General features: G+C 38.1%; 1 protein-coding gene across 1 annotated transcript in view; it reads right to left on the bottom strand.

Moving 5' to 3' along the window:
• The window catches only part of COL4A2 (collagen type IV alpha 2 chain), a 217,172-nt gene that overhangs the window by 43,688 nt on the left and 150,215 nt on the right, over window positions 1–23,269 (bottom strand). The window contains exons 20-32 of the mRNA XM_083348207.1: window positions 19,921–20,073; window positions 18,534–18,626; window positions 14,941–15,104; window positions 13,941–14,013; window positions 13,741–13,847; window positions 11,146–11,347; window positions 8,671–8,730; window positions 8,253–8,315; window positions 7,262–7,369; window positions 3,973–4,194; window positions 1,195–1,356; window positions 599–769; window positions 45–188 (exon numbers count right to left, since the gene is read on the bottom strand). Of these exons, the coding sequence (XP_083204333.1) occupies window positions 45–188; window positions 599–769; window positions 1,195–1,356; window positions 3,973–4,194; window positions 7,262–7,369; window positions 8,253–8,315; window positions 8,671–8,730; window positions 11,146–11,347; window positions 13,741–13,847; window positions 13,941–14,013; window positions 14,941–15,104; window positions 18,534–18,626; window positions 19,921–20,073 (1,722 nt within the window). The remainder of the gene's footprint in view (window positions 1–44; window positions 189–598; window positions 770–1,194; window positions 1,357–3,972; window positions 4,195–7,261; window positions 7,370–8,252; window positions 8,316–8,670; window positions 8,731–11,145; window positions 11,348–13,740; window positions 13,848–13,940; window positions 14,014–14,940; window positions 15,105–18,533; window positions 18,627–19,920; window positions 20,074–23,269) is intronic.

Genomic DNA, 23,269 nt, shown 5'->3' with positions numbered 1-23,269 from the left:
ACGTACTGAATAATGTGAATGCTCCGTAATACTGAAGATCATACCTTTTAATCCGAATTCCCCAGATGGTCCTTTAGCCCCTTGCCTTCCAGGGAGGCCTCCTTCTCCCTGGATTCCCTTCGGTCCGGGCCATCCTTTGAACCCCATAGCACCTTTGAAACCTCCAATGCCAGAGGATCCTTTAGCACCTTGAATGGAAATGGTAAAACATGTTTAGAGCTATGCCTTCAGTGGAAATCTAAAGTATTATTATTATTATTATTATTATTATTATTATTATTATTATTATTATTATTATTATTATTATTATTATTATTATTATTATTATTGCAGTTTGAGAAGATGCATTTGCAGAATTTAAACCTAGGAATGTCAAAGCAGCTGAAAGACATAAGAGGTAGTTCATCTTATACGGTATTTTGCCATGCAATGACTTTTATGGCTACTTGTTAAGTAACACACCTAGCCTTTTTAGCTTTACAAAGGGGCTTTACAATAAGTGAAAATAATTCATTAGAGCCCTGCAAAAGTTGATGGTGACTGAAAAAGGAGCGGGTTGTAATCCTGAGTAGAGATTTTATGTTGGAGTTGTTTTTACCTTTAGGTCCTGGGAAACCAGGCATTCCGAAAATGCCAGGGAGGCCGGGTTCCCCAGCCTTTCCTTTAGGTCCAACGAAGCCTAGTTCACCTTTGTCCCCTGGCAGACCTTTCATGCCTATAGGACCCACTTTCCCTGGCTCCCCAGGTTCCCCTCTGATACCAGGTGATCCTATAAAAAAATCAAAGAGAGGTAATTGATTAAAATATAGGCAGCAGAGAGCAGCTATTGCACACCATTTATGTTGTTGTTGTTGTTAGTTGCGTAGTCGTGTCCGACCCTTTGCGACCCCATGGACAATGTTCCTCCAGGCCTTCCTGCACACCATTTGTATAGGCCCACAAAAGACAATACTAAGAACTCATTTGTCTCTAAAAATAAACAAAGGAAGTGTTTCCTGCATTTTGTGGCAGGCAGACATAGAGGCTATCTTGATAGGTTGGGATGTGTGGCAGAGGAAGAATAATTGAATGGGGAAAAGGCTTGTTATGTCCTCCTATGTGTGACGTAAAGGGGCGGGGGATGCAGAGGCTGCTACATTGCTGTCTATAAGGCTGTACAGATCTTTTGGGGGGAATACTGGAAGAATTTCTCACCAACAAATCCCTGTGAGCCTTTTCTACCCAGGGACCCTTGCTGGCCTGGGAGTCCAGGGAATCCAAATGTTGCTGGTGGTCCTCGGATACCGGTCGGGCCAGTAGGCCCAGGAAACCCAGGATTCCCTTTGGATCCAGGTGAACCAGGGAAGCCGTCTCTTCCTAACAGGAGGAGATAATAAGTAAACAGTCATGCTTTAGAGAACTGATATCTACAGGCAATTCTTACTGAATTAATCAAACTTTTTCCTAGTGGGGCTTAAGCCAAGGCTATCTTGTTCGTAAAAGATGAATCCAGCCCAAAGACTTATAAATTCTAATAAACAGTGATGACAAAACCAGTAGAAAAAAACCGGGCTTGACTAGAAGCTTTTATGTTGAACGATCTCATCACTTGCAAGCAGCATTTATTTGAGCATCTCTATGTAAAGCATGCTTTTTTTGCTGATGATTATTGCTTCTTTTGCTGGGGTAACATGCAGAATCTTTGGTGATGGTAATGAACTGCATTCAAGAATAAAAATCATGAATCTTTTCAAATTCATATTCAAATTAAAATACAAACTTATTTTAGTTAAGGATTGAATGCACTTACATGTACAAGATAATACAAATGAACATAACATAACCTAAAATGAATAATCACAAAACCAATTTACTCTAGACTTATACCAATCAAAAGACATGTTTGTCTATCATTTCTCTCTTTCTCTCTCCCTATCTATTCATCCATCCACCTATTCACCTATGTACTCTAATCTAATCTTGATTGCACATAACATAAACACTACAATTATGAATGCACACATACCATATATACACACTTAGATGGCAAGCAAAGAAAAGGCTTTTCTGAATATTAGATATTGGATATTGTTATAGATATCAGATGGTTTCAGGAAAGAGTTCTATCCAGGTTAAAATAATTTGGAAACAGCAACAAATCCAGTTGATGTTCTATAGCCATTATTTAATTGGGGTCCTAGTACTCTCTAACCCCAGTGCAAAAAATGCATCTAGACAAAAGCTATGAAACTACAGCCTAGACTTTAAATAGCATTGTGAAACTGTTTATTTTCAGGAAAACCATTAACAGAGAGTCCAGTTGATATATACAGTTTGGGAGAGTACATGGTGGCTCCCATATTATTTTAAGCTGAAACTTACATATTAAATCAGGAACTGAATTAAACTCCACTAATATTTAAAAGCAGAGTAAAAAAATAAGTGGAGTTGTTTTTAAAAGCTATTTCAGAATACTGCATGTGGAATATGCAGAAATCATTATATTGCCTATATCATTCAATAGGATAGTACTTGTATAGCACTTCATAGTGCTGTACAGCACTCTCTAAGCAATTTACAGAATCAGCATTTTACCCCCAATAATCTGGGTTCTCATTTTACCAATCTCAGAAGGATGAAGGTTGAGTCAGCCTTGAGCCATTCAGAATCAAGCTCCTGAAGTGAGCAGTGAGTTAGCCTGCAGTACTGCATTCTAACCACTGCGCCACCATGGCTCACTCATAGAATCATAAACCTGGAAGGGACCATGGAGGTCTTCTAGTCCAACCCCCTACTCAAGGCAGGAGCCTTATACTACCCCAGTCAAATGGTTGTCCAGTCTTGAAAACCTCCAGTGATTGAGCACCCACACCCTCATGTAGCAAGCTATTCCATTGATTAATTGCTCTCATCAGAAAATTTCTCTTTACCTTTAAGTTGTATCTCTCTTTGATAAGTTTCCACCCATTACTTCTTGTTCTGTCCTTTGATGGCCCCAATCTCCTCTTCTTTTTGACAACCCCTCAAGTAGTGGAAGACAGTTATGTCTCCCTGATAATTCTCTTTGATAGGCTAAGCATACCTAGGTCCCTCAACCATTTGTATGTCACATCCTTTATCATTGTTGCTCTTCTGTGCATCCTTAGGAGGGTCACAACATCTTTTTTATATCATGGTGACCAGAACTGGATGCAGTATTTCAAGTGTGGTCTCACCAGCATGGTATAAAGTAGTACTATCACTTTTGTCTTGATGCTATCCCTCTGTTGATGTAACCTAGGACTGCATTGGTTTTTTTTGACAGCTGCAGCACACTGCTGGCACATATTTAAGTGATTAACCACTAGGACACCTAGAACCTTCTCACAGTTACTATGTTGAGTAAGGTAGCACCTATTCTATGCATTTGGTTTTTCCTGCCTAAGGGCTGGACATTACTTTTCTCACCACTGAACTTCATCTTGTTGGCTAGTGCCCAATGCTCAAGTCTGTCAAGATCCTTCTAAAATTTTAAGCCTTTCTTCTAAAGAATTGGCTATTCCTCCCAGCTTGATGTCATCTGCAAATGTGATGAGTTCCCCTTCTATCCCCTCATCTAGATCATTTATGAAGATACTGAAGAGTACCTGACCTAAGGCAGCACCATTTTTTAAAAAAAATCCTGGGAAAGTCATTCTAAAAATTTGTTTGTGCTGGTGCCAATTCAGTCATGTTTACTAGAGTCCTCCCTAGAACTACAGATAAGTGCCGATGATGCACCTTGCACACTCAGAACATTGTCTGTGAGACTATGTTGTCATTGGAGCTATACCACATGGCTCCTTGCCTGTTTTATCTTGCTGCAGAACCTGTAGAACCTTAACATCCCAGTGGCTCCTCCAGTATCCAACTCCGTCTTTTCAGCTTTCTGCCACCCTCTTTGTTCTAATGTATCATTTCTACTGTATCATTTCTTTCTCTTATTAACTTTTGTGTAAGCAGAGCCAGAGTTACCTTTAATTCCTGGTAAGCCTTGATCTCCTTGCAAGCCTTTTGCTCCTGGGAATCCAGGTGGCCCAGTGTCCCCAGGAGGGCCTGGTGGTACTCCTAGAACATCACCTGTAAGCCCCTTTTCCCCAAGGAGGCCTGGCAAACCTGGCAAACCAGGATTTCCTAGAAGCCCCCTTTCCCCAGGCAATCCTGGGGCACCTCTGCTTCCTCTGGGTCCAGTGAATCCTAAGTGTAATAAAATGACAATGGTAATAAGAATCAAATTTTGATCAATTATCAGTGAATTAGATAAAATAAGGAAAAAAGATTAAAATAATCAGCATCATGAGTATTATTAATCAAACACTTATTCCCATTAGTTTCTATGGAAATATAGTAATTACTGAAATACCTCATTTGCATATGTGTATAACCTAAATATTAATAACCTGTTATATGAATATTTCCTGCACATGATTTAGAAAAAGTGTTGCCATAATAGACTGATCAAATAGTCCAATAACAGCATTTTTTCATTATAATTTGTCCATCAGATTAAAATTTTCTCAGTGCTGCCCTCCTTTATTTCCTCAACATGTGAATTGTAATCTGTTGGTACTATCCTTCTAGTTAAATTAATTTGCTAAAAAAAGACTGTTGCCATGTTCAATGGGTACAAATAGAGTTTATATTAGTCACACTCTGTTATAGTTGTATATTCTTGCATTATATTAAGAAATTAATAATTAGTATCACAAGTATATACCTGAAACTTACCTTAGAATTTGAAAAAAGTAGATTTTTTTTGTCCCTGACACTCTGCTTATTCTCCCGTTCCTTGCTGACCCAGGTTTTTTAATACATGGATACACATGTTTAATTTAATGAATTGGAAAATAAAATCCCTAGGATTTGAGACATCATTTACGGTAAACCTACAGTATTTCTGCTAGAAATATTATAAAGAAGAATTGATCACTAGTTACAACTATCTTTCAAATTAGGCAAACATCATTTCTTTTTAAGTTCATGTAATTATTATAAAATGGACGCGGTGGCTCAGTTGGTTAGGACGCTGAGCTTGTCAATCAGAAGGTCGGTAGTTTGGCGGGTCGAATCCCGAGTGCTGCGTAACAGATTGAGTGCCTGTTACTCGTCCCAGCTTCTGCCAACCTAGCAGTTCGAAAGCACGTAAAAATGCAAGTAGAAAAATAGGGACCACTACGGTGGGAAGGTAACAGCGTTCTGTGCACCTTTGGTGTCTAGTCATGCCGGCCACATGACCACGGAGACGTCCTCGGACAAGCTCTGACACTTCGGCTTTGAAACAGAGATGAGCACCGGCCCCTAGAGTCGGAAACGACTAGCACGCATGTGCGGGGGAACCTTTACCTTTACCTTTACCTTTCATTATTATAAAATATTTTTTATATTCTAAAATGAGATATACCAACAATATTTAAAATCAAAGACATCTCTACAATTTTATATAAAACTCTCATGTTGAATAAACAGGTTTTAAAAAATACGAGAAGATTTAAAATATGAGTTCAATGGATTACTTTGGACCTTTATATATTGTATACTTTAGCAAGTAATCACTGACTATAAAAATAATTAATGACTATTAAAATTAATTACATTAATTTAACTTTATCTAGATGGTGTTGAAAGTAATCAGCTTGATGTCTATTACCATCCCTGGTTGGCAATATCTAATTCTTCTAGGTTGAACTTTTTTGTGAAAAGGGGAAATATACACAACCTATGTGAATTAATTATGTTTTATTATCTAACCCCAAAAAGGGATTTTCCAAATACTGAGAGAGGAGATTCCTCTTCCTCTCAGTAAGCAAAATTGCTCCCTAGTGCTGGGGACAACTTGCTCCTCTCCAGATCACACACAAAATAAATTTTAAGGCCTTTTGTGAAAAACTGAAAAAATAAGAGAAATTAACATGGTTCCCAGTCAATCAGCTATTATATGGCTACTGAAGCAAAAAAAAGGTGCTGTTATTAATGTATAATCTTTAGATACGAGTGGAAATCTAAGAACAGAAATGTAATGTATTGGCCACAACTGTTTTAATCACTTGCTTAATGTCTGACCTAGATTGCTGTATTGCTTAATGGTTGCTGTTACTGCAAGCCAGACTGGCTGTCTCCAAGCTGATAACTAGGTTTGGGGTGGGAAACTGTTACTTTAAACCTATTGGTTGTCGCCTAGAGGCCAACAGTATAAATAGCTGTGCAGCAGCCATTAGGGTTGCTTCTGTTCTGAGTTAATAAACTTGTTCTGTTTCAATGTTCCTGTCTTGTTCAATGCCTAAAGAACAGAAGATATAACAAGAAATACTTGGTAAGGATCCATTTCTTTGTCAGGAGAGAACCAGTGAATTGTTGGTGAGTTAAAATCTCCTTTTACAAATCTTATTTTTAAAGCACGTAATTAGAATTAGAGTTCTTTTCCCAGTGGATCTGTGTAATCTGTGATTCACCAGCTAAAGGGTAGCTCTTTGTTATTCCTCAGGTGAATATGCCTGCCCATTCTGATATAAATCAGCACATGCTGGGAAAGTAGATGTTTCTCTGAATGAAACTAGCAAAATTACTACCAGATGCCTTAAACCTACACCTCTAGATAAGTTCTACCATCTAGTTGCATTGCCCTGGCTCCTGTTTGCAGAGAAGAAGTAGCATACAGGGAGAGTCTTAAATCATCTATACCTAGACAACATGTATGGCCTACAACCAGGTTATCAAAAATTAAAATCCAGGAAGAGTTTCCTTAGGTCAACAGAAGACTTTGACCTAAGAATTTGAAAGCAGAGTGGACCTATGGAAAGCTACAAAGAACCAACACTGGATGGAACCAATGGAGGAGCTGGCACCTGGGTTTGACAGAAGCTGAAAAGTATGGAAATTGTTGAATAGACTGTGCATGGATACAACAAGATCCAGAGATACTCTGAACAAATGGAGCTATCTGGTGGCTTCTGCTCTTTGCGATTGTTGTCTGTGCGATATGCAAACAACAACACATATGTATACCTGCCCTTTGCATCCCGATTAGTGTACACTTGAGAACCTCATGACAGCATGACAGAACTCAATTAATATTGCTAGTTTAATTTGTATACATTTTAATCTTGTATTTTATATTTTAAATGATATGCCATATAATATGCCTTATTTTGATTGTGATGCTTCTGACAAAAGTAAACAAACAAATATACAAACCAGCTAAAGGGTGAAATATAAATGCTATTCAAATATTTCAAATATCTCCAAGTAATTGTTAGTTTTACAGTACCTGTTGGACCTGCTGCACCTCCACGACCTTGATCCCCTTGAAATCCTTTCAGTCCTTGTGATCCATGCAAACCAGGTTCACCAGGAATCCCTTTCATACCCTTTGCACCTATGATTTGAAGATGTAATAGAAAAGTGAGGTACACTCATTATATGTATATTTTTTATTTAAAAAAAATTAATTACAGCAAGAAAAACTAACTGTAGTGGAATATAGTCCAGATTTCCTACTACTACTACTACTACTACTACTACTAATAATAATAATAATAATAAGTTGGAAGGGACCTTGGAGGCATCTAGTCCAACCCCCTGCTCAGGCAGGAAACCTTATACCATTTCAGGCAAATGGCTGTCCAGTCTCTTCTTAAAAACCTCCAGTGTTGGAGCATTCACCACTTCTGGAGGCAGGTTGTTCCACTGGTTAATTGTTCTAACTGTCAGGAAGTTTCTCCTTAGTTCTAGGTTGCTTTTCTCTTTGACTAGTTTCCATCCATTGCTTCTTGTCCTGCTTTCAGGTGCTTTGGAGAATAGCTTGACTCCCTCTTTTTGTGGCAGCCCCTGAGATATTGGAACACTGCTATCATGTCCCCCCTCACTCTTTTCTTCGTTAAACTACACATACCCAATTCCAGCATCTCCATTTACAGGTGGTCTTTAATTAACAACCACTCATTCAACAAACAATGCTGAAACAATGCTGAATGTCCAGCTGCCAGAGCATTCCCACAGTCATGTGATTGTAACCTGGGTGCTTAGTTTGTGCCCATTTGTGACCTTCTTTAACGTCTTTCAACAAGGAGAGTCTTGTGATGTTGCACTTTATGACTGCATTGCTTAGTGATAGCAATTCTAGTCACAATTCCCATTTTTAATTGAGGACTAGTTGTACAATATTATTTTGGAATAATTATTACAGTTAAGAAAAATTGGATCAAATTATTCTTGCTCTGTGAATTATGGTACTATCTGATTCTTTTAAAAAAGCACACCTGGTAGTCCAGACAGTCCTGGATACCCTGGAGTTCCTTTTGGGCCGGTAACACAGCTGGTCCCTAAAGAAAAAAATATGGAAAAAATAAAGAACAAAAAATGCTCATGGTTCCTTAACAAATGAATTATGGCATAGGTTTTGTTAGCTTAGAGCCCATATTATCAGTTGAGTAGGAAAAACAGTTTTACTCTTTTAATGCAATTACTTTAGTGTTGCTTCTGAATTTTTAATAATTGTGCGTAGCATATTTTGTTAAACAAAATTTGTGAAAGTAAAATGTATAAAAAGAGTTTTGAAATAGTACTCTTCCCTCAGTTTTCTTGTTGCATAGGTTTTTTGTCTTATGCGACATGAAACATTCATTTAAATAAAAGTACATAATTCACTTTTGAATAATCGTATTTGGTTTACTTTACCTGAATGAATTGATTCTGTTCTATTATCTCTAAGAAAGCGGTCCTCTGTTTGCCCACATTCTATAATACAAAAGAAGCAAACAAACAAGAATGTCTGATTTATTTAAGCCATTACCAGGCACCAAACTATAATATTCAATTAGACTATACCTGTGAATCCATCTATAAGAATTCAGTGGATCAATTATCTGTTTGAAACAATTCATTCATAAGCAGGGAAAAATGCCTAATATTCAAAATATAGGAGATGGACAAATGAAGCAATGTTACATAAGGAGATCTATAAAAATTGTATGGCCAACACCTTTATATTGCATAGCAGAAGGGACACATTCATTTATTATTCTACTAATCCTAATTCCAAAACAAAATTTCATCAAATACTTCTCTTGTTATGATTCAGTGATTTATTAATTATAGCATCCACCTCAGAAATTAACTTCCAGTTCACTGAGATGGAAATTCCCTGTCAGCCTTTCCATTTTTTCACTTGTTTTAAATAACAAAAGATCAACCCTGGAAAAGCCTACAACCTTTCTACAAGCAGAACAAATGAAAAATCTGAGCAATATGTGCTGTTTTGAACTAAAAAGTGAAATGCAAGTATTATCTATCTATCTATCTATCTATCTATCTATCTATCTATCTATCTATCTATCTATCTATCTATCTATCATCTATCTCTATCTGTTTTTGGTTTGGGTGTTTGTGTGTGTGAGAAAGTAAGAGAGAGTGGGGGGCAGAGAGAGAGAGACAGTGAGAGAGAGAATTTTAATGTTAGACAAAAGCTTATAGGTTGACATTAAAATACTTGTCTATTTTGTTTCTTGAATTTATCTGGCATGAGTTGAGTCAAGACTTTATCACTAAATATGACCAGGAAGTAAGAGATATTTAGAGAGTTCTCTTTAGAGACACTTCGAACCCAGTTATAAGAACAAAGGATACTGCAGTTTTATTCCTGAGATATTGGTCTTGAAAGACTAGCTGCTTTGGCCATCAAAACAAGCTCTTTGCCAGGCCAGTATCTGCAAAGCTGGCCAAGACCCTGATATACCTTTCCAGATGGCCTGATTTTGTGCCACCATTTGTGTGATCCATCCTATACTAGTATAAATGTTGGTGATTTCAACTGTAATCTGTTATTGATTATTTATGTTATGTAATTTTGTTGTATTTTATGTGTATTTTTTAGTTTTATTAATTATAGATTTATGTAATTCTGTTGTAGTGTGATAAAGGTTTCAATGTGATTAAAAAGCTTCAAGAAACACCACCAGGAATTTAACCCAATCTCCCCATATGCGTACACCAGCCATTAGCGTACAATACGTAGCATTTAAACTAGCCATTAGGTTAGTGTACATAATTTGATTCTTCTAATGAGAAAAGGTCAGTGAAAAGTGTTCTTTCCTGGCAGTTTATCACTACCAGACCCTGGAAACAGTGAAGCCAAGTCAAGCTCACAATATTCCAATGTTTTAAAAGATTTCTTTAACAGTCAGTGTAAGGACCCACTTCAGCTAACCACCCAAGAAAGCAGAACTCTTTGAAACAGGCATTGTCTCAAAGGATACTTTTATTACGGGTTAGTGACAGTAGGGAAGTCAAGGCGAGATCTGGGGAAAAACCTGCGCAAATGGTATAGTTAAGCTAGCAATATTCCTCCCCCCCCACCAAAGTTATAATGTCCATTTGAAATCTAGCCAATGCACAGGTGGCACGAAGTCTGGGCGGCTGGTACAGTTAGAGGCAGGAGAGGGAAAGTAGAAAGTGAAAGTTATCCCAAGCGACAGCATGCTCTCCCTCCACCCAGCAGAATGGCAGGCCCCAAAAGTAGAATAACTATGCAGGAGAAACAATGAGGGTTTGGGAAGCTGACAGTCAGACTTGGAATATTCAGTTAATATTCAGCTATTCTTCACCACAAACTGTAGAAAATACATTTTTTCAGTAGATCACATAATATTTTGCTATTGATTTTAGTATTTTGTTACTGTGTGGTATACATACCTTATAAAATGTATACAGTAGTTTTTTGCTCACTTTGTTTCTACTGCTTTTGGTTTGAGGAATCAGGAAATTAATACAATGATTGGAATGGCTTTTTTTGGCATATCGTATAACAATCACAAAGATTAATGAAATCTGTGTTTTGAATTAACTGATACTACCAAGCATTGTGTCTATATTTTTTACTCTGCAGATAGATTTCTACTGGATGCATGTATAATATATTGATACAAACTTCAAGATGAATCTGTGAAGTCCCAGCTAAAAATGATATGAAAAGTGTGACAGTCCATTTTCATTTATTAGATCTAACTTTGTACCGTTTTTCATTTTATGATTGTCATGTCTCATGCTTTTTATAACCAGCTCCCTTCCTCCTAGCAGCCATTTTGTGATCATATTCCTCTCAGGTGCTCAGATTTCCAAATGTGCTCAAACTAGTTGGGGATTTCAAGAAAGTACCTGTCTGAGCAGGAGTGCCTGGGGGGCCAGGAGGGCCTTGAAAGCCAGGGTTTCCATATGTGCCAGGGTCACCTGTAGGACCAGGATATCCCTTTGGACCAGGCAAGCCCACACCAGGCAGACCAATTTCACCAGAAAAACCTTTTAGGCCTGGCTGGCCTTTACTACCAGGGTCCCCTTGTTCTCCTCTTATGCCATCACCCTGCAAAGAAATTTAAAATACTGTAAGTTGCATTCACTTCCACTATGATGAAGTGTTTCAAGAGATTGGTAAAGGATTACCGTATATGATTTCATGCCTTCCCCCTACATTTGACTCACTACAGTTTGCCTATCAGAAGAACCACTCTGCAGAACAGGGGTGTCAAACTCGCAACATACAGGTTCCCCACAGGGCTGTGTCTTGAGTCCATTACTGTTCACCTTGATGACCCATGACTGCTGTGTCAAATCTGCTATGAATCATATTATGAAGTATGTGGATGACATGACACTGGTGGATCTTATCTGGGATGACAATGAAAATGCTTATAGCAGGGGTGTCAAACTGCCGGCCTGAGGGCGGATGCATCATAGTGAAACTGCACCCACCCCATTGCCGGCAATGGGGAAAAAAGTTGCGATAAGTTGTGACATGTCATGTGACATTGCGAGTTTGACACCCCTGGCTTATAGGGAAGAGGTGAAGGCTCTGGTGGACTGGTGCAATAAAAGTAACCTGGTTCTAAATGTTAATAAAACAAAGGAGATGGCTGTAGATTTTAGAAAGAGCTGGTATAGTCATACTCCACTTAGTATCAAGGATGCAGATATAGAGGTGGTCAACAGTATTAAGTATCTGGGGGTGCAGATAACTAACATCTGAATTGGTTTCTCCACGTCATCCTTGGTGAAGCGTGCAAACCAACATTTGCATTTCATACGTTGGATGAGGAAAGGACATTTTTCTCCTTCTGTCCTGGCCGCTTTTTACAGAGGCACGATTGAGAGCATTTTAACAAACTGCATCACTGTTTGGTTTGGTGGTAGCAGTGCCTCACATAGAAGGTCCATACAGAGAGTGGCAAGGACAGCCTAGAAGATTATAGGAAGCTCGCTTCCCTTTATTCAGGACGCTGCTTATAAGCGCTATGTGCTTAGAGCTCAAAGCATTGTTAGAGACCCCATACACCCACTTAATGGTCTGTTTCTGTTGCTCCCCTCTGGGAGGAGGTTTCAAAGTATTTCTAGCAGGACTACCAGATTCTATAACAGCTTTGTTCCCTATGCCATCCATCTGATAAACTTGCAAGATTCGTTTTTCTTGCCATGTACATGTATACAGTCTGTACATCTGAACTAGAGTATTGTTTCTCTGTCATATTTCTGGTCATATTTATGTAGTGTATATTGGAGGTTGTGACCTTTTGAGAGCTGTATTCAATGAAATTTCAGTTTAATGTATGCCAATTAGTATACATTTAAAGTGACAATAAAGTTATTCTATGTCTATTCTTCCACCAGATAAACTGCTTTAGCACTAAATCACTTTTTTTTAACTTTCTCAGTTACATTTTTACTGAGTTACCCAATTTCTATAAACAGGTAACTCCTATACCCCGCAATTACTTACAGAATATATATTTCCATTTCCATTTGAATGGCTTCAGTAAGGAAATGTGGATAACAAAGGAAAAACTCCAAGTTGTAAGAACTGGTAAGATTGTTTGATGGATGAATAACTTAGAATCAAAATAGCTTCGAAAGTGGTTTGTAAAATTATTGTTAGCAGAATATTTATTGCAAGTGATTTTGTCTCTGACATCTCTCTACCTGTGTAGTGCAAATAACTTGCAGCATTTTTTAACTATATTGAACCCATAAAATATCCAAATGATCACACTCACACTGTGTGATTCTATTAGTCATTGTTGGGTAATTTTTAAAATTTGCGTGTTATGAATAAGAGAAGCTGCTCCAACAAATTTTTAGAACAAAATTTGATTCCATCTGAAGCTTCCAAGTTGTCCTCAAGGATAACTGAAAATTCCTGCTTGATTGCAAACTATTCCCATCCAGAAATGCTACAGCTTCTAAAGCATCTAAAAACTGTGAAAACAGTAAAAGCAATTGCTCAATAATTGGTGAGACTAGCTCAGGATGAATATGAAATACCCAAGAATCACTGTCTTTGCCCTGCCAGGTTTCAGTTTCAGTTTACTGGCCTATCTTGTCCATTAGTGAGTCTAGACAGCAACTCAGCACCTTTGGGACCTGACCTGATTTCAGCCATGTAAAGGTAAAGGTTCCCCCACACATGCGTGCTAGTCGTTTCCGACTCTAGGGGCCGGTGCTCATCTCCGTTTCAAAGCCGAAGAGCCAGCGTTTGTCCGAGGATGTCTCCGTGGTCATGTGGCCGGCATGACTAGACGCCAAAGGCGCATGGAACGCTGTTACCTTCCCACCGTAGTGGTCCCTATTTTTCTACTTGCATTTTTATGTGCTTTCGAACTGCTAGGTTAGCAGAAGCCATTAGGAGCAGTCAAGTGGAAAGATCATCAGCATGGTAAATCTCCCGTTAGGATCTTGTGGGTTGAGGGTGAACGCCTGACTTACCCGAAGACCAGGAAGCCCTGGAAAACCATCTATGCCATTCCTGCCCGGTAAACCATCTTCTCCTTGACTTCCAGGAATTCCTGGAGTTCCTGGGTCTCCTTTGGCACCTTGAAAACATGGTTTTATGGAAATGTAGCAAAATAAATCAATATATGAATAAAGTGGTTTAGTTTACATTTTAAAAAGATATCTGTTGGTACCTTTTGTGGTAACATATTGGGAATCTCCTTTTATCCCTTTTGGTCCAGATGGCCCAGGTTCACCAGGGAATCCCTATTGATGGATATTAAGAAAATTTAATTTAAATTTAATTAAACATACTGCAAAAATGTAAGGAAAAGATTGTTACCTTTTGTGAAAACAAAATGCACTGAAGTTTTAGAACAAAAGGAAAAAGTCATATAATTCCTCCCAATTAATGCAGATTTGTAAGTGGAATGCCTGTGTGCAGTCCTCTGCTGCAAGGAGAGGATTTCAAGAAAGTACTGAATTTGTGCAAAGTTTATAATAGGCTGAATTTTACACAGAGATGTATGAAGGAAATAAAATATACTTTTCACAAGATGATGAATTATAGTTTAGTTTCGCAACTGGATCGGGTATTTCCATTTTTTTCTCATAAAAGATTCATAGCAGATTTTTTGTTTTATAAATCCAAAGAATTAATGGAACATCTACAGGGAAAACAGTGTTTTCGAGTGGAAGGTCTACATGAGGGAATCCATTGCTGCAAAGGATGTAAACCATTTTATGGAAACATATAGTATGTAAACCACATTGAGTGTCCTGTCCACTCAGATGCTCATGAAGAGTGCTCGAGGTGCTAGGGAAGAATCTCAATCTCAAGAGTTGGTAAACAATCAAACACTTGAGGCTAACTATGCTGTCCATTTTGCTCTGGCTCTGATCTCCTCTGCAGCACGTTCTCCACTTTGCTAGTGTATGGATGTACACACTCACCCACTCCACCCACTGCTGCCTGTACCTTTCTTGCAATGCAATGTAAATTGCTTAAACCTCATTTTTCTATGTCTGCTTGGAACAAGACTTGGAGAGCCTTTTTCAGGAAAAGAAGTCCATATATGAAAAACTTCAGTTTTGAAAATATTTATGGCATAAATATACATAATACATTGGGAAAATATTACATAATATTTTGTTCTCTAAAATATACAATATTCCATTACAAAAATATCATACCTTTGCACCAGGAAAGCCCGGAAGTCCATGGTAGCCTTGGTCTCCTAATTCTCCTTTCTCCCCAGCATATCCTATTGGACCTTGAAATCCTGGAGGACCAGGTTGTCCTGCAGGACTTCTTCTTCCTTCGATATGTTCAACACATTTGCAATCTCCTGTATCACCTACAAATATATATTTCTCTGTGTTTGTGTTTGTGTGTGCATAGTATCAAAACATTTACTCCCAGCCATGGGTTTTAGCAAAATTCATATAAAATTACAGCTATCCATATCAGTTCCGTATATCCCTTCATAGACCCAAATATTACAAAGAAGAAAACTTTGTGCCAATAAAGCTGGGCTACTAAAAGCTGGGCTACTATATCTAAGTTTAAAAACTGATAGGACCACTAGATGGAAGTATAGAGATACTAAAAATTCTGCAGCCTGGATTTGGTAATTTAAATATTATGACAAATCCCACAGAAAAGCCAAATGGGATGCCTAGAGGTCACATTCAGCCTGCTGACTGAAATTCCTGCTCTTTGCATCAAGGGCATACTAGTCTTAAACAATTACACAGCACTATACATCTTTACTTAAAGGTAAGTCATACTGCATTCTTTGGGGTTGAAGTTTAACTGCCTAGTATTGAAACATCCATTTTTACACACTTGGGATTTCACAAACACCCATCTGGAATCTTATGGCAACTTAAGTCTGTCTACATGAGCAAAGATCAGGATGGGAAAAAGTGTTGTTTCCTCAGCCAAGAGGGTTTGCTTCTCAAATCCATAGGGTATATATACACATACATATACTCAGGCTGTTAAAGTAGCTGCATTGATTTCTGAATCATGCACAGCCCTATATTTAGCATTATTATTTATTTACAGCAATTACTTATAAAATGATTATTAGGGATCTTACAATTAATACAATGCAATGCAAAGGTTTGCAGGTAGTCCTCAATTTATGACTATTTAACAACAGTTCAAACTTATGACAATGCTGAAAAAGACTTTGATGATTTAAGACCAGTCATCAAAGTTATGACTGTTGCATCACCCCCACAGTCATGTAATTGTGGTTTGGGCATTGGGAACTGGCTCACATTTACAATGGATGCAGTAAACTTTGGCCATGTGATTGCAATTTGTAGACCTTCTCCGTTAGTCTCCGACAAGCAAAGTCAATGGGGGAAGCCAGATTTACTTAATGACTACTTAGCAACTGCAGTAAAATTAATCATAAAATCAGGTCTGGTCACCTGATGACTTGTTTACCATCTACCTCATTTAGCAATAAAAATTCCAGTACCAATTGTGGTTGTAAGTCAAGGACTACCTGTATTTGTGAAACAACCAATTGAAGCCTACACTACAATGGATCTAGCTGCACAAGCTTTCTTCCTCTGGGTTCCAGCCATTTTCAGATGATTTTCATTGATCTTAATTCAGATTAATACAAAGGAGTCACACTAGCTATAATCAGTGGGAGAAAGTAAATCAACCAGAAAATTTCCAGCTCTCATCAGATTTCATTGATCTCCACAGAGGATGAATAGTTTAATACGTCTTCTTATAACCTTAAACCTTAACAAGTTGATTTGATCGTGATAAGAAAGCAGATAAAATTACTCACTTTTTTGTCCCCTTCAAGACAGTGAGGATTTGAGATGGGATTGTATGTTCTGTGAAATGGAACCTTCACAGAACTTTCTGTCAAAATGAAGGGATGAGGCAAAGCAAAATACACCATTTTGCTGCTTTCAGTTGGGAGTGCCAAGGCTGAGTGCTTTTTTATGTTAAGGTGTTTTTATCTGTATTTCCAATGGAAGATCCACATCCAGTGAGGGAATGGAGGATTTTAGAAATAAACCACTGGCTTAAGGGATGGTGCCATTGAGAGAACTTTGGATTCCTAGACCACAATCTATATTGTGCACATGAAGGACTTCTGGCAGAGCATGGACTGCACCTCCCATGAACCAGGAAGAATGTGTTTAGAAAACAACTGGCTTGGCTTATGTGAAGGGCTTTAAACTAAAACTGAAAGGGAAGGAAGACCATCTCTAAGACCTAATCCCAAACATAAACCCTAAGACAGGGGTGTCAAACTCGCAACGTCACATGATATGTTGTGACGTATTGTGACTTTTTTTTTCTATTGCTGGCAATGAGGTGAGCATGGTTTCAGCATGATGCATCCAGCCTGCAGTTTGACCCCCCACTCTAAGATAACTAATTAAACATTGAGGTAGGGAGTGGTGAGAAGGAAGGGGAATTCAAATATAAAACAGGAGATGTAGGAAACAAATGGAGTGTCAGCAAAAAGGGATTTAGATACCTATATATACACTAATGCTTAAAGTATAGGGAACAAACAAGGTGAACTTGAAGTCTTAATACAGGAGGGCAGGTACAATATTGTTGCCATTACTGAAATTTGGTGGGATGAAACCCATGATCGCAATGTAGAAGGGTATAAGTTGTTCAAAAGAAACAGACCCAACAAAAGAGGAGGGAGTTGCAACGTATGTAAAAAATCACTACCTCTCTAAAGAAATGCACAATACCAAGGATGAAAGTCTTCTTGAATGCATTTGGGTTAATATAAAAGGAAAAAAGAATGAGATTGCCATAGGTGTATATTACAGGCCAGCCAACCAAACACAGGAACTGGATGAAATTTTTGCTAATCAGTGAGCTAAGGTGTGTAGGAAACAAACTACAGTAGCTATGGGGGACTTTAACTACACTGATATCAACTGAGAGACAAACTCTGCAACTAGTGGGAGATCAAACAGTTTCCTGATGTGCCTAGCTGACAACTTTGTCATCCAAAAGGTAGAAGATAGAACTAGAAGGTCAGCTATACGTAATTCTTACTAATAGGGAGAAAAAGATAGATGGGGTTGAAGTTGCAGGATCTTTGGGGGACAGGTAAAATCTGAAGAAGCTGAAGAAAATTCTTGGATTAGAAGTGAAACATCTTCAGAGAAAAACAAGAACGTCCAGTTGCCTCTTGAAAAAGCACCTTTGGGACAACCATGACCTGGATGACTGAGAATCTCCATAGAAACCTAAAACTAAGGAAAAATTTCCTGACAATCAAAACAGTTAATCAGTGGAATGACTTGCATCCAGAAGATATGGAAGTGATTTTCAAGAAAATCTTGAACAACTATTTGTCTGGAATGGTATAAGGTCTCCTGCTCAAGCAGGGGATTGGTCTAGAAGACCTCCAAGATCTCTTCCAATTTTGTTATTCCATGTAGTACCTTTGAGCAACTGGAGTTGAGATGGCTACTTGGCTGGATTAGTACCATTTTACATAATTGTTAAACTAAACCACCTATCCCAAAAGGAAAAAAAAAGAATAAAAATGACTATATAGTTAAAAGAGTTAATAGATAAGACTGATATTTTATTTAAAAAAAAACACTTGCAAGATGAGCTTTCTTGTAAGAGAAATCCTGAAAGTAGAGAACTAAACAGAAAGAAAAGCATTTTAGACTATATCCTATTATACAATGCACATGAAGTATGTTCTCAGCAGGAAAATCTATGGTGACAATAGATCAATATACTTCAGTATTTTAAACATTACCTTTCAGCCCATTTTGTCCTCGTGGACCTGGATAACCTTGCTTGCCTGCAGGACCTTGAACTCCTGGATAGCCTTTCAGCCCAACGGAATAACCTGCAGAAGAGGAAGACTAGAGTGACTGAGGGAGACTGAGATGTTTATGCAGTTCTGTACCAGCATTAAGGGGTTAGCTTGTCCATACTAAGGCTTATGAAAAAGCCTGAAAGCAAGATGTACGAGATAACGTTGATATTAGTTACTGGAAGATTTACATCTTTCTTTCTTTTGATAGGCTCAAAATATTTATATATGAGTATAATAGCACTGTTATTTCCCCCCCCCACTTCTTTCAGACATCAGGCAGCAGCAGAAAGGTTTTTTAAAAAGTAGCATTTGTTTCCTATACTTAAACAGGTAACATGCTGTTAAATCATAATGTTGCTTGTTTGGATTGACTTAGTATGTTACATGAACTAATTTACATGAACTAATTTGTAAACCACAGTTGATAGCATACACAATTGTGTGAAAGTAGCCTAGCATTGTTTATTCAATACATCCTCATTAAACAAAGGTTATAGTAGTACAAGCAGGGAGGAAGCTTTTTATGACTTTCATTTGCATGGCATATTAAGCCAAGCTGTAGTTTGGCTAACACTATTATCCAACCTGGACTTGGAGTCAGATTGTGATTAAAGAGGTTCCTTTTGTAGGTTAAGTACAAATTGTTACCACTGTTTGTTGAAACTTGTCTAATTTTAACATAAGGCATGGCTTATCATTAGGAGCCAAACAATGGCTACCTTTCAATTAACCTTATACATGGGGACATGACATAAAGCAGGGGGTCCCCAACTCTCAGTCTGTGGACTAGTAGTAGGCCGTGGCATACCAGCAATTGGTTCACATAAAAAAGCAAAGCCCCATCTGTGAGATGCAGGCAGCACACAAAACCACACACCCTCCAGTCCACAGAAAAACCTCTCTCCACAGAACTGGTTCCTGGTGCCCCAAAGGTTGGGGACCTCTGACATAATCTATCTCTCTCTCTCTCTCTCTCTCTCTCTCTCTCTCTCTCTCTCTCTCTCTGTATGACAATAGATTTTAAATAAAAAAAATTGTGAAGGAGTAGTAGAAGAAGAGAAGGAAAGAACAAAAAGAGGTGGATTTGACAGAATAAAATTCTTGATAATAATAGGTTATTGCGGTCTTAATTAAAGGAGAGTAAGATATAAAGCAAGGCATTATTTCACAGATAAACAGCTACTTTAGTATTTATTTTTATTTAGTTGAATTTTCAAATTTCCCTTGGTTGTTCAATTTCAAAATGTCTGATTAAGGAAACTTCTCAAAGTATTTTCCCCCCTAAAAGTTTAAAAACCAGTATATAAATATCCATTCCATTTACCTGGACTTCCTGGGTGGCCAGGAGCGCCAGGGAAGCCAGGTGCTCCTGGTTCACCATCTAAACCGGGAGGACCAGGATGAAGAGCTGGAAGGCCAGGATCACCAGGATCGCCTTTGGGGCCCATTTCTCCAGGAAAACCTCTTCCAGTAACATCTGGAATGGGGAAAAAAAGTGGCTATGTATGACTTTCATAAGGCTACGGATGAAAAAATACAAAGAAAAAGCAAACCAGTACAGAATCTCTCACTATTAAAATGAACAAAGCAATAAATCAATTATCATATTTATAATAAGAAAAAGAAAACAAAGTAGAATAAAAACAGAATCCCAGATCACCATAAGTCATAAAGCCCTGTTGAAATAGAATAATTCTGCTATGTTCCCGAATACAGTTTCTGATGTTATCTAATGTGATATTTGATAATATGAGAGTCATAACCCAAAATACTTTTCTGATCCTTCCCCCGTTTGACTTCTTGTGTAGGTGGAATCTGGCCCTCCCTTGATGCCTAGACATGATGGACAGTATTGTTCTAGAAAAAGTGATTCCTAACATGTCCCAGTACGATGCCATGTAAGAGTTTAACAATTTGACATGACTAGTAGTTTTCTATCATATTTTGAACTAGCTACAACATCTGAATCATTCTAAATGACAGCTTCAGATAAAGTTCATTATAGTAATGTAGTCCAGTGGTGAGGTTCTTGTAATGTATTGGGCTTTGTCTTACTATTGAATATCATGTGGGGTTAATTGCTGGAAAGTTGCTTAAGCAGGGAAGCTGGCTAACGGCTCCCAACTCCTCAGACAACCTGTCTCCAGCACCGCCATTGGCTTCTAGGGTGGCAACAGGTTGCTTTAAACCTATTGGCCGCCACCTAGATGCCAGGGTATAAATAGCTGCATTTGCAGCCCTGTTTCTCAGTTCAGTTCCTGTAAGCAAATAAAGAATGATTCTTGCTGAACTCACTCGCCTCGTCTCTTCAATCAAGCACAGAACCCAGAATATAACAGTTCTGAAGTAATAAAAGTAGAACCACCTTCACGATCCAGGTAGAGCAGCAACTGTCACTCCTTCTGAAATTGGGCATAGGCCCCATTGGCTACAGCTTCCAACTGCTGCTGAAAAAGGAGCCACCAGCCTCGAGCTGCAGACCAACTCCTTTAGAGGTAGATGACCCCATCAAGCGCCACTACTGTGGCTGATGTTATTTGATGCCATCAAATTTAACCAGTGTATAGGAGCTTAATCTGGGGTTTAACCTGTTTTTTTTCTCCCCATTCAGCTACTGAATAGAGTATATTCTGGGTAAGTATATATTGGACAACAAATGTTTTCAAAAATTTTGCTTCCTGAAAAACTTTTGATGATTATGAAAGACCCTTTCAAACCGAACACAAATATAATTTCACAATGATATAGGAATAGGAAATAGGAGAAATAAGAAATTAACTTTTATTGACTATAATGTATTTAATTGTATAATGTTTCTGACATGCTATATGAGTTCAACAGGGCTAAAAATGATTTTCCTTTGCACTCAACTGCTGATTTTCCTTTGCACTCAGTGTCCAATGCATCTTGCTACAGTGTCCAACAATAGTTAGAAGTACTGATAGATTCCAGTTGCAACCACATCAGCTCTTTTCCAGTGCTCTGATAGTTCCCGTGGTAGAGCTCTGAAATATTTTGTTCAATGGTTCCAAGGTTATATTTGCCAACTCCTTCAGAAACATGGCATACTGTATAAACCATCTAGTCCTGGTGATTTAAATTCATCTAGAGTGGATAGGTGTTGTCTCACCATTTTCTAGCCTAGTTTAACTTGCATTCCTATTCTGTCCGCACGTTGCTTTCCATAGTTTGGGCTGTTTTTTCCCTTTTGCATGCAGACCGTTGCAAAAAAGAAATTAAGCAGATCTGCTTTCTCCCTGTTGCCTGTCATCTTCTTGCCATCATTTCCCACTAGTGGCCCAATCATTTCCTTGACTCTCTTCTTATTCCTTAGATATTGAAATAAATCTTTAGGGGTGTTTTTTGCATGTGTTGTGAGTCTTAGTTCATTCTGAGCTTTAGCTCCCTGACTCCATCCTTGCAGATTTGGGCTATTTGCTGGAATTCTGTTCTAGTTATATGTCCTTCCTATTTTTTATATTTGTCTTTTTGGTCTTCAGTTTGTCAGAGAGTTCTTCTTTATGCACCATGATGGTTTTATCCGTGGCCTCTTGTTTTTCTTTCTCTAGATTATTGTGTTTGATTGTGCTTTTATAATTTCATTTTTCAGAATTTACCAAGCATTTTAAATTGCTTTTCCCTTTAGGATTTCCATTCATGGAATCTTTCCTAATCTCTGTCTTGGGCTTGTTAAACTCAGCTTTCCTAAAGTCGTTTGACTTTTTTGATTACTTGCGTCTGCATTATATTGAATTCTAGTATGAATTGAATTCTTTCCCTTCTACAACTTCTACCTCCTCTATCATTTAATCCCTATTAGTAACAATTCAGTCCAGCATAGCTGACCTTCTAGTTCTCTCTTCTATCTTTTGGGTAACAAAGTTATTTAGCTAGGCCCATAATGAACCTGTTTAATTTCCACACTAGTTGCAGAGTTTGCTCTCAGGGTAGTTAAAGTCCCCCATTGCTACTATGATGTGTTTCCTGAATACCTTAGCTAGCTAATTAGCAAAAGGTTCATTTGTTTCCTGTGCTTGGTTGCGTGGCCTGTAGTATACATCGATGGCATTATTCTTTTTTCCTTTTATATTAACCCAAATGCATTCAAGAAGGCTTTCATCCTTAGTGCTGTGCATTTCTGAAGAGGTGCAGCGATTCCTTAATTTACAATGAAACTCCACCTACTCTTCTGTTAGATCTATTTCTTTTGAACAATTTATATCCTTCTAGCAGCACATTCTAATCATGTGTTCCATCTCTTCAACTTTAAGTAACAGCAACAATATTGTACCTGCCCTTCTGTACTAAGACTTCAAAAGTTCACCTTGTTTATTACTCATACTTTGAGCATTAGTATATAAGTATATAACCTTTTTGGCTGACCTTGTATTTGCTTCCTTTATCTCCTGTTTTATACCTGAGTTCCCCTTTCTTCTCATCACTCCCTTCTTCATTGTCTGATTGACTTGGAGTTTATGCTTGGGGTTAGGCCCCAAAGATGATCTCCCTTTCCTTCCAATTTTAGTTTAAAGGCCTTCGGATAAGCCGAGTCAATTGTTTTCTAAACATTCTTCCCAGTTCTTGTGAGCGCTTCCTTTTTTTAATAAGAATTTTATTGATTTTTTAATGCATTCAATAGTACTTGTTCAACAAATGTGTTGTCTGAGTTTTAC

This window comes from Vipera ursinii (genome assembly GCF_947247035.1).
Source record: "Vipera ursinii genome assembly, chromosome: 1".
In the NCBI taxonomy this organism is placed as follows: domain Eukaryota; kingdom Metazoa; phylum Chordata; class Lepidosauria; order Squamata; family Viperidae; genus Vipera; species Vipera ursinii.
The sequence above is the reverse complement of the archived record's forward strand: the minus strand, read 5'-3'. Positions and strand labels throughout refer to the sequence as shown.